This window comes from Mustela putorius, unplaced genomic scaffold, assembly GCF_011764305.1.
Source record: "Mustela putorius furo isolate JIRA1106 unplaced genomic scaffold, ASM1176430v1.1 tig00003845_pilon_pilon_pilon, whole genome shotgun sequence".
In the NCBI taxonomy this organism is placed as follows: domain Eukaryota; kingdom Metazoa; phylum Chordata; class Mammalia; order Carnivora; family Mustelidae; genus Mustela; species Mustela putorius.
The window spans coordinates 24,841,108-24,853,710 of record NW_025421998.1 but is presented as its reverse complement, the minus strand read 5'-3'; the positions used below and the strand labels follow the sequence as shown (position 1 = coordinate 24,853,710).

General features: G+C 34.9%; 1 protein-coding gene across 1 annotated transcript in view; it reads left to right on the top strand.

Moving 5' to 3' along the window:
• SEMA3C (semaphorin 3C) overlaps nucleotides 1–12,603 on the top strand; it is a 174,644-nt gene that overhangs the window by 148,856 nt on the left and 13,185 nt on the right. Inside the window, exons 13-15 of the mRNA XM_004739617.3 lie at nucleotides 622–710; nucleotides 4,748–4,789; nucleotides 7,996–8,153. Coding sequence (XP_004739674.2) covers nucleotides 622–710; nucleotides 4,748–4,789; nucleotides 7,996–8,153 — 289 coding nt within the window. The remainder of the gene's footprint in view (nucleotides 1–621; nucleotides 711–4,747; nucleotides 4,790–7,995; nucleotides 8,154–12,603) is intronic.

Below are 12,603 nucleotides of genomic sequence, written 5' to 3'. Positions count from 1 at the left end.
TAGTAGAATTATTCTATGAATAGGTGTCCACATCTGATATGAGACCACAGTTACGTTTCTGCTCTGAAAATTATTTTGAATTGTGTGTGTCTGAAATATCTCACAACTACAGATTAAATGTAAATTTCTAGGACTATTGTTCATAATATTATCATAATAACTCATTTATAATAATCTTTTTTCTCAGATAAATCATTATGTGTCAAGGTTAACAAAACATGGGAGTGTCACTTTATAAAGTTTATAAAGTCATATAAGAGATTTAAGTAATATTCTTAAAGGCCAAACATAAAATTATGTGTTAATATTTGAAAAATACACACTTGGTTCAGAAATAGAACTTTTGATTTAATAAGGCATTTGGGCATTCTCTTCTTTCTCATAGCTATGACTATACCAAATATGTACAGAATGTCAGATGTCCATATTGGTTCATTTTGAGTCAATTTCAATATTCATTTACATAAATGAGATTTGTTTGGATGGCTCAATATATACAGCCTCTTTTTGATGACTCAGTAATTACATAAATAATATTCTAAATGCTAAGTCAGTGGTCTTACGTTTAAATGTCTTTCTTTCCTGCATCTCATTGTTTTGTTTTGTTTTCCTTTGGTTTAGATCGAGGCACTGTGCAGAAGGTGGTGGTTCTTCCCTCTAACAGCTCTGCCAGGGGTGAGCTCATTCTGGAGGAGCTGGAAGTCTTTAAGGTTTGAGCATCTCTTCTGTTCATCTCAGTACATACATGATGGATGGAATTCTTTCATCTTAGGGCCACTTGGGAGGAAAAAAAATATTTGATAAAGGATCAAATAAATATCATAAGTTTTTGAGGTTAGGAAACACCAGATAAACTGAGAAATATAGAACAAATATTTTTCTGAAGGTTTTTTTTTTGTTGTTTTTCTTTTTTCTTTTGCATTTCAAGTTATCTTAACATTAAAAGATTCGCTTTTTCAACTATTATCACAACTCAAGGAATTTTGGTCATCATTACTTTTATAAATGAGTTGTTGTGGTCAAGGTCGAAAAGATTTGCCAGCAAAGGGCTTTTATCATTTGCTTCACAAGCCACTAAAATCCAAGTGCCTTACATTATTGATTGTTAGATAAACTTTCTCATATTTTTTTTATCCAGGAATTTTAAGAAAACTGCTTTGTTTCCTCTTATTTTATGGCTTTCAACTCAAATGACATTCAAGTTACATAAAACAAACGTCGTCTCTTGATCGCTCAAAGCTTCATGTTCTGCTGAACTTGAGATTTCATTATTACTCTCTTTGTTCTTAAATTTCGGCTTAAGGAAAAGAAGAAGAAAGAAAAACAATACACGACATCAACAAAAAGGCACACAGTGGGAAGTTCAGTCCTGTAAGACATCACCTGCTCTGGGCAGAGTGCATATTCTTTCTGGATCTGTGACTTGGGAGAGCAGATCTGTGGTGTCCCTTCTCTCCTTAAGATGTAAATCATTGTAGTTCAGGTGATTTCTCTGATAAACATTTGGAAAGATGGATAAACACAGCCAGAGAAGCTGTTAGGGTTGCAAAGATACTTTGGCATGGAATCAATCCTATTGCAGACTACTATTTCCAACTAAATCAATCAAGAGAAATGGCCCACGCAAAGATGCCGCCACCCCAGAGCCGCCAGCATGGCCCGCCCTTGGTCAGCACCCATGGGTCTTTGACATCACCTTGGACAGTGAGCCCTGGGGTTTGTCTCCTTCAAGCTGTTTCCAAAATTCCAAAGACAGCAGAGAACTTTCATGCTCTTAGCACTAGGGAGAAAAGATTTAGTAATAAAAATCCCCGCTTTACAGGGTTTTTCCAGGATTTCAGGGCCAAGGTAGTGATTTCACGGGCCATCGTGGCACTGGCTGCAAGTCGATCAATGGGGAGGAAGCTGATGATGAGAATTTCATCTGAAGCCCATGGGTCCTGGCAGCTCATCTATGGCAAATGCTGGACCCAACACAAACGGTTTCCAGTTTTCATGAGCACTGCCAAGACTGAGTGGTTGGATGGCAAGCATGTGGTCTTTGGCAAGGTGAGGGAGGGCAGGAATATTGTGGAAGAGCTTTGGGTCCAAGAATGGCGAGACCAGCAAGAAGATCACCATTGCCGACTGTGGACAAATCTAATAAATCTGACTCCTGTTTTATCTTAACTACTAGGCTCTTCTTTCTGTAGCTTAGGTGAGCACCCCTTCACCCACATCTGCTCAAAATATCCTATAATTTCTGTGATCTCATTGCAGTCCTGTGGGTTCATATTTTCCTTAATCCCCTCCAAATCTAGCTGGATTGAAGATTTAAGTTTATGATGTAACATGATAAACAGCAACAAACCAAAACAAACAAACGGTCCATGGACATCCAAAGACCAGAGTCAGCCTTTAACTGAATAAAGTTAGCACTTCAGGCCTCCCAGGAGCAGACTGTTGCTGGTTTAGTCAGTTGCTTTGCTTAGTTGAGTGAACTCAGGATATATTGACTTCTTAATATAGGTTCCCATATTCACCAAAATTACTGAATTTATAAGCATATAAATGATCAAGATGCCTTGTTTAGATTATGCTAATTCATTTTAAATGTAAAGAAATATTTTTTAAAAGTAACCAAATGAAATCTGAGGAACTCTGGAAAATTTTCCAGTGTCTTGTTGAATTTATAATTTTAAATGCTAGACTCACTTTGGCATAAGGTTCTTTGTGATTAGTGTGTTAATATTGTGCTTACAAAATGTTAACTAGGTACATTCAAGTGTTTTTTTTTTTTTCTATGCCTTGCTTTATAAAGGAATTGATTGTTTCATTAGATTAACCAAAAGTGCATTATATATAAAATATTTTTTCCTCGTTCAGTTCAACACAGACAACTTGGCTAGCCAAAATAACATAAAGTATTTGGAATTTGCTTGAAGAGAGCAAAAAATGCCATTGGCAGACCTTCATTTTTAATTCTGAAATATAATTTTTTGATAATCAGAAAACATTAAGTGAGTTTGACACAAACCCAAACATGTAAGTCATGGAAAGCTCTTAAAGAAATGGGAATCATTCTGGTCATGTGCTAACTACTTATAGTGTGTTATATTAGTTGTGCTAGTGTTATCATTATGAAGAATAAACTCTCAGTGGAACAACAGAGTCAGTCAAAATGCATGTGGGGGACATCAGCCCAAGAGAGAGACTAAAAAAGTTTGAACTTTCTTGTGGACGTGTGTGCCAATGATTAATACAGCTAAATTGAGAGACACAGTTACCAAATACACTTACTTACTGTCTTCAACAGTGTTTGTGTCATATTTTCTGAGGTGAGGTAAAAATAACTGGGTGTCTATGATATACTGTGATTAGCACGTGAGGAAATAATGCATTTGAATGGAAACAAATTCCTAAGCGAAGTGTCACACTGATACACTGCAGAAAACTCAAACTCAATGTAACCTTAAAAAACCAGACTCTTTGTTTTTATAGAGTGCAGAACCATAATCTCTTTTAATCCTCTATTCAGAATATTTCCGGAAAATACATCCAGCTTCCTCAGACTTAACTTGAATTGGTGGTACAGCTATTAGTAGTTGCCTGGATGGATATAAATTGCAATACCTTTTTTGTATGCATATGTGTATTTCTAAGTTGTGATCAAAACACAATTGAGTGTTTAGATTGAGCTAATCTAATAATATCACCATTTTTTTCTTTTAAACATGTGTAAGAACACACACTTCCAGAATGTGAAATAATTGTAGGTACTGTTAATTTTGAGAGCTTGCTCTCACTTGCATTTTTCAAATAAAACTTAACAGATGATTATCAGGTTATCATGAGTCTAGTTTTTAACAGGAACTCATAATGTTTAAGAAGTAAACTCTATGAATAGAGTCACTTTCAAAAAGGATTACTGGGGTGCCTGGGTGGCTCAGTGGGTTAAGCCTCTGCCTTCGGCTCAGGTCATGATCTCAGGATCCTAGGATTGAGCCCCGCATCGGGCTCTTTGCTCAGCTGGGAGCCTGCTTCCCCCTCTCTCTGCCTGCCTCTCTGCCTACTTGTGATCTCAGTCTGTCAAATAAAATAAAATGATTTAGTAAAAAAAATTTTTTTAAAGGATTACTATTTCAGAAAATCCTTAGGTGCTTTCATTAATTCGCATTTATCAAAAGAGAACCTTTTCTAACTATTTCTTTTTTCCTTTTTTTTTTCAAAGTTGTAAGATTTTTTTTTTTTCTAACAGTATCTCTTTGTTTGCAAAAGGAAAATTAATAAGTATGATTCAGGCTAATATGTCTTTCCAAAGCAACATTTGGCAGCTACATGGTAGCTTCTTATGCAGACGCTTGAGTTGTGGGGGAAGAACATGAGCTGCCATTCCACAGCATCTTATCTACCCCTATCCAAACCTAAGTTTTATTCATTGCGTTCAGTATTCCAAAGTATAATTTTTTAATTCTTCCAAATTTCTTAGATTTTGTATTTCTAAAGATTATATTGATGATGTATTATAATTGCTACTTTTTAAAATTTAATCATATATTTGTAAAATATATCATATATATTTAATCAGATATTTGTTAGCACAACAGAGGAAATGTACTTTAGAGACAACTATTGCTAAACTTTGAGTATATGTGCATGTGTAGAGAAATGATGATGTCTTGAATTTTAAAAGACATGAGAATATCTTTAATGCAAATCTTTTTAAAGAATTATTTGAACAGCTAACAATTTTTTTTTAATTTTTCAGAATCATGCTCCTATAACAACAATGAAAATCTCATCCAAGAAGGTAAAACAACTCCATTTTTATTTTCTTTACGTATTAAAAATTTTACTGTTGTGAAAAATATATTTTTTTAATTTTAGAAAAATTAATATTAGCATTAGAAAAATAATTATTATTTACAATAACCACAAAATCACCTTTAATTTTGATGCATAGTTGACAGGCTATGAATGGAAGACAAAATAGGTCTATTTTGTATAAAAGCCCAGGAGAGCAGAACTTATAAATATATACTGCAAGATATCCCAACATTTTGTATATCCTATATATCCTGTTTTCTCAAATATTACAGTGTGTGAAGCCAACCAAAATAAAAATAATCTTTTGAATGAAGACTTTGGTATAATGTTTGGGCTACTATAGCATCACAAACATTCTCAGGGGCTTGGAATGAGTAATCAGTCCTCTTCCGAGTTCCTGCTGCTATCACTTGAAATGTGTAATGCATTCTTTTATACTTATTGCTAAAGAAGTGCTATTTTTTAGAGTTTATATGTGTCATTTAAAAAATCTGAATTCTCAGATCTAAACCATATAAGGAATTGGGTTTGAGGGAAGAAATGTTTGGCTATGATTATCAGAAATGTTTCATCTTCTAATTCATGCCTGCACAGGCAAATACACAATGATCAGAAAAAAAGGAAAAGCCCTATCCCAGTCTCTGCCTATGCAACGTATACACCTCTCCAGCCCGCAAGGCGTTCTCTCTGGAAGAAAGTTCCAAAGTTCATATAGCCAGAAATGGAGTAGGCTTCAGAGCACAATGGACGTGCATTTGAATCCCAACTTATCCATAAATTATGAATAAGTTGTTAAACTTCACTGACCTAAGTTTCTGCCTCTATATGGTAATGCTTTTCTCACAAAAGAGTTAATTTATATAAATTGCCTAAAATAAAGCAGGTCCTTCATAACTGCTGTTTCAAGAGCCTGAGACTTATTTTTCTTGGAATATGGAATAAAGGTTTTAAGTATTAGCACAACTGATGACATAAAGTTAGTGTTCTTTACCTTATTTGGTCTGTTACAGATGAAAGAATATTCCACAGTCAGTCCTGTACTCTTTTCACTTGACTCAATTTTATGAAGAAAAATAAATAGGGTACCATAGAGCTAAAGATCTCATCTGTAAAAATGTTTGCATGGTGCATAACAAACATTTTCCCAAATAACAAGAAGCCATTCGTCATTTTCTCCAATGTCCCAGGGAGCTGATCCCAAGTCAGAATTGTCTTTGAAGTCAGTAGGGAAGCCCCTTGTTTACAGTAGTTTAATGCAAAGAGAAAGTATCGGAGCAAAATTCAAAATGAACACAGAGCCATTTGTGTGGCCGAGTAGCCCAGTACACAGTTACAGTGACACACGTTACTATCCAGGCTGTAATTCAGCTGGTAGACTCATAGTTCACAATCCATTCCATTGAATTTCAATATGCAGTACACATACACACAGGAGAAAAAATGAGTATTAAATCTGTCTTCAACATCTTATATTGTAGATAATTAAAAATGTTTCTTTCAGTCATTAGATTTAGGGCAGGATAATTATTTCAGTTTTGGGAAACTCATTTGCACGTCTGGATACCTCATTATTTTTTCAGTGAGAAAGAAGTACAAATTGCCAACGGTATTTTACATACATTTAAGCTCTCTGAATTTAGTGCCTTCCCTAGTCTTCAAATTATTTTATTTTCTATTTTATGCTTCTTTATTCTCTAATTTATTCTTGCATTCCATATAGCAGAAAATAGTTGGATTAATTTTTTAAAAAAGATAATTTCTAGAATGAAACTACTTGTATTCTTTCCTCAAGTAAAGCAGTTTCCTTAATTTAGCATAGCTGATGCTTTCATTATATTATTTATTAATGTACTCAATAAACACTTATTTGAAATGTTCTTAGAGAAATGGTTATTGTCAAAATACACCATTGTTTTCATACAGTTTGTCTCAACTGGGGATCAATCATTTTCAGCCCAATTTCTGCAAAATTAATTAATCTGAATAAAATGATTTTTTATTAGACAATAGACTGAGGTGTGATTCAAATGATTAATTAGAATTGACAATGTATAAGTTGATAGTTTGTTAACTGGTAATTTTCTCTACTACATTATTTATTCATTCATTGAGCTCTTAGGAGTCAGAAACTATTCTAAGTATTTCATGTGGAGTTAGCCCTTACATTTAGTTCTTAACATAATTCTATAGGATAAGTACTGTATCATCCCAGTTTTACCCAAGAATGGCCTGAGATTCAGAAAAGTTGCATAGATGGTTGTGGTTGAGCTGGGATTTGAATCCTAGAAGTCTGCCTCCAAAACCAGACCAATGGTGCTCCTAAATTGCATGTAGGTGAATATGTATAGATGTCTTTTTGTGTGTTGCACATGTGGATATATTTGAGTTCCAGCTTAGAGATTCTCTGCTAATTTGAATCATACACTATCACTTCTTTAGAAAATAAGCATCAGTTAGAAACTTACTCTTTTCAACTCCTGAGAACCAATATATGCACAGAAAGAACTGGAGCAGTATCCTAAGAAGTTCTTGACATCCTGTAAATGAAGGAGAGGGAAATCTTTATTTATGACTTGGGATGCTGAAGATCACTGGATCACACAGCAAGTTTAAGACATGACTAAATATAAATACTGATATTCTTCTAAGTAATTTAAAAGTTGCTCCAATGAGTAATATGCCACTTTCAAAGGCATGCAAAAAAAAAAAAAAAGTTTTTAAAAGTTTTTATCTAATACAGTGTACTTTTTCCCCTAAACTTAAAAATGCCCTTTATTTAAGACTTGACGTTTTCAAATTTACAAGGTGATGGGTTGCCAGATTTGAAGAAAAAGAAAACTGCCTTGTGCATTCAAAAAATAAAGCAAGCATCATAATTTAAATCTATAACATATTAGCACAAATTTGAGAGAACAATAAATCCCAATGTTTCAAATGTATGACCATTCTACACAGGGCCCTGAGTTTTGTTTTTTTTTTTCCTTTTTCTTTTAACAGGAAAGTGGTAATATTATAGGCATATTAACATAAGAAAATTCTATTTATCTTGGCTTATACCCTCTGTGCTTTGCTTCTTGTTTTTAGTCTATTTTAAAATGAATCTCAGGGTGTATAGACATAATGCGTTCCTGCTGAAAGTCCTCTTTTAATGTCCACATCTGAATTAAATCATAATCATTCCTCCAATAGCAACAATTGTATGTGAGCTCCAATGAAGGGATTTCCCAAGTGTCTCTGCATCGCTGCCACATCTATGGTACAGCCTGTGCTGACTGCTGCCTGGCAAGGGACCCTTATTGTGCCTGGGATGGCCATTCGTGCTCTAGGTTCTACCCAACTGGGAAGCGGTGAGTACCAAACATTCAGCTGAAAGTCAAAACTGATGTTGCCAGATACTCCACATCATTAGAAAAAATTCTATTGCTGTATTCTTTAAAATAGCACTAGAAGTAGTAGCTATGTTTAGCATCATGTATAGTTATTGAATGAAGTAAATGGCTATAGTTTTAACTTGAAATTCTCACAGATATGTCGGAATACAATACTTTGGAGACATTTCTTTCTCCTCTTAAAGCTCCTCCAGCAACACAATTTCCCCCTATGACCCAGCAAATTTTTTAAGCAGTATTTAATGTTTTCCACATTACCTAATTTTTTGTATGCTTCTGTATATCATTAAATCCCACCTTCTTAGGGTTTCCCTGTGCCATTTAATTCTCCAATGATCAGAAGTTTGTCCTAGTTCAGGCAACAGGAACATTGTTCCAAAATGGGTTTTTTTTTTTTTTACATTTGGTTTGAATTGCTTTCAGAACCTTGGTGACATGCTCTTACCTCTGAGAATGGGAAGTGCATGGTTGCTGGTCAGATTGAGAGAATAAGACAGTCTGAGACTGAATGCCATTTATCCTAGCAAAGACTTAGATGAGAAACTTAGAACCAACTAGTACACAAGTTGTGACACCAGTAGTGACACTGATTATAGAACAAAGAATATGCAGAATTTAGGGTCAGCCAAGATCAGAGCTATGGGTCAGTCAGGGTGATTAAGGGGGTGATATTTGAACAAGGACCTGAGTGTGATGAGGAATGACACCAAGTCATTATCTGGGGGGGATAGCATTCCAGAGAGACGGAAAGACCAGAAATCTTTAAAGCTGTAGTGTGTCAAGATTGTTCAAGAAATAGCACCACGACTAATGGGACTATCATGGAATGAGAAAAAGGAAGGGTGGAAAGAAAATGAGCTCAGAATGGCATATGACATAGGATTTAGTGAGTCACTGAAGGCTTTTATAGAGTGAAATGGAAAACTATGGAGGGTCTTTGAGCACATGAATTTTTTTTTTTTTTTTTTTACATTTGGTTTGAAAAGCTCATCTGGTTGGGTTTGGCTAGGATTGCAGCCCTGGGGTAGGCAGGGGATAGGAGGAGAGGAGATAGAAGTTGCAAGGCAGTTAGGGCACTGTACCTTCAAAGTGAGATATAAGGAATTCTCACACAGGAATGATAGACGTAGAAATCGCACAAGGTCTGATTTGGGGTAGAGCTCAGTTAGAGAAATAGAAGACTCAAGAATGAACCAAGTTCTCAGAACTGAGCATATGCAGATGTAATTTCCTGAGAAACAGAAGACCAGGGGAGAAGCAGGTATGTGGAAGGAAAGATGATGCTAAAAGTATCTATGAGATATTCAAATGGAGAGGTTGAGTAGACAGTTAGAAATATGAATTTGGAATGCACAGGTGTGGCCTGGTCTGGATAATTTGAAAGTCTTTTGTTTTTAAAGACATGGAACGTGAAGAGAACTCCTATTCTTTAAACCAGTAGTCCTTAGTATCTGTGTTTAAAGACCTGTGTTCTTCTGTGTCGTTTTGAGATTTAGGCAGGAAGTTTCTAGCTTCTTAATTTCTACATAGAATTTTTAGACCTCATTATCCTGAGATTTTCTGTTTGCACTAGACTGGAGATCTGAACTTGGACAAAGTATGAGGAAAGCAAATTCCAAATGTAATCTCAAATAAATGATTTTTGTAGTCATTGCTGATAAATTTTAATCATATTTGCTTTATACTCCCAATTACAATAGCAGTGATATTTAAAAATTATTACCATAACTGTTTCTAAGGTAATATATTTTTCTTGAGAAAGAGTTATAAAAATTGGCATATCTAATACCTGGAGTGTAATCTTCTATCTATTAAACAGATTTAAAGCTAAAGGAAGATGAAGCCTCACACTTTCTAAGAAAGAAAGTGCTATGAGGATCACAAAGTGAATCTTATCATATTCCTTTAGGCTTATCAGCCTCTCCTGTAATGTGGAGGAATTGGAGATGGTACTCTTTCCCTGTAAAACCTCCAGACCTAGGGTTTGGCAAACAAGCGTTTTCATTTAATAAACAAAGAATATTTCTCAAGTAAAATTTCATACCATATATAAACTATCATTGCATATTTGAGATTTTTGTTTACATTTTAGACATTTAGATTTTTGTTTACATTTTAGTTTCTGCTAAAATATGAGTTGACTCATTTGTTCTCCTATTCTCCTTCTAATTACAACCTCAGTAATCCTTTCTCAGATGCATATGTCAAGGTACGTTCCACATTGTCATCCTAATTCCACAAATTTGATCTTGATCATGTCCTTGTAATCAATAAAGAGCTGAAATTGTCTTGCAATTTTTAATGTTGCAATGTCATGCCTGGTATGAAATCAGGTATCACAGAAAAAAAAATTCAGTAAAGTTACAGGGTATAAAATCAACAAACAAAAACCTATACATGACTAATGAGCTACCAGAAAGAGAATTTAAGAAAACAATCCCATTTATAATTGCACCAAAAGAATAAAATACCTAGGGATAAATTTAACCAAGGAGGTAAAAGACCCCTACACTGAACTATAAGACATTGATTAAAGAAATTGAAGACACAAATAAATGGAAAGATAATTGACATTCATGGAGGGGTAGAATGAATATTATTAAAATGGCCATACTACCCAAAGGAATCTGCAGATTCAATACAATCCCTAAGAAAACTCCGTTAGCATTTTTCATTGGATTAGAACAATCCTAATATTTGTATGGAGTCATGAAAGACTCCGAATACCCAAAGCAATATTGAGAAAGAACAAAGCTGGAGGCATCGTGCACCTTGACTTCCAACTATATTACAAAGCTGTAATAATCAAAACAGTATGCTATTGTCATAAAAAAAGACACATAGATCCACATGATCTATGTGAGAGCCCAGAAATAAATCCATACATATATGGTTAATTAATTTACAACATAAAAGGCAAGAATATACAATGGGGAAAGGCAGTCTCTTCAATAAATGGTGCTGAGAAAACTGAGCAACCACATGCAAAATAATGAAACTAGACTACTATCTTACATTATAGAGGAAACTTAACTCAAAAGGTTTAAGGACTTGAATGTAAGACCTGAAACCATAAAACTCCTAGAAGAAAACATAGGCATGAAGCTCCTTGATAGGTCATGATGAGTTTTTAGATATGATTCCAAAGGAAAGACAACAAAAGAGAAAATAACCAAGTGGGATTATGTCAAACTAAAAAGCTTCTACACAGGAAAGGACATCACCAACCAGATGAAAAGGCAACCTACTGAATGAGAGAAAATATTTGCAAACTATAAACCTGATAAGGGGTTAATGTCCAAATATATAAAGAACTTATACAACTGAGTATTCAAAAGACAAGCAATCTGACTTAAAAAGTGGGCAGATCTGAATAGGCATTTTTCCAAAGAAGACATACAGTTTGCCAGCATGTTGTGAAAAGATGCTCAGTGGCACTAATCATCAGCGAAATGCAAATGAAAACCACAGGATCTCACCTCACATCTGTCAGAATGGGTATTATCAAAAAAACAATAAATAACAAATATTGGAGAGGATGTGGAATCTTAATTGGTGCAACCACTATGAAAAACAGTACAATGTTTCCTTAAAAAATTAAATATAGGGGGCACCTGGGTGGCTCAGTGGGTTAAGCCGCTGCCTTCGGCTCAGGTCATGATCTCAGGGTCCTGGGGTCGAGTCCCGTATCGGGCTCCCTGCTCGGCAGGGAGCCTGCTTCCCTCTCTTGCCTGCCTCTCTGTCTACTGTGATCTCTCTCTGTCAAATAAATAAATAAAATCTTTAAAAAAAAATTAAATATAGAACTACCATATGATCCAGCAATTTCATTTCTGGATATTTATCTGAAGAAAACAAAAACAATAATTTGAAAAGATAGATGTACCATCATGTTCACTGCAGCATTGTTTTCAATAGTCAAGACATGGAAACGACCTAAGTGTTCTTCAACAGATGAATGAGTAAAGATGTAAACACACACACACACACACACCACACACACACACACACACACACACACACACACACACAAGAATACTACTTTGCCATAAAACAGAATTCAGTCTTGCCATTTGTGAAATGGATACCTTGAGGCCATATGGTGAGTGAAATAATTCAGAGAAAGACTTATAGTACATGATCTCACTTCTATATGGAGTTTTGAAAATAACAAAAAAACAGGCTCATGGAGATAGAGAACAGATTAGTGGTTCTCAAAGATGGGGTAGGCGGTAGGAAAAATGAGCAAATGGGGTCAAAAGGCACAAACTTCCAGTTATAAAATAATTAAGTCATGGAGATGTAATGTTCAGCATGGTAACTATAGTTAATAATACTGTATTGCCTATTTGAAAGTTCATAATAGAGAAGTACATCTTACAAGTACTTACCGCAAGGAAAAGAATTT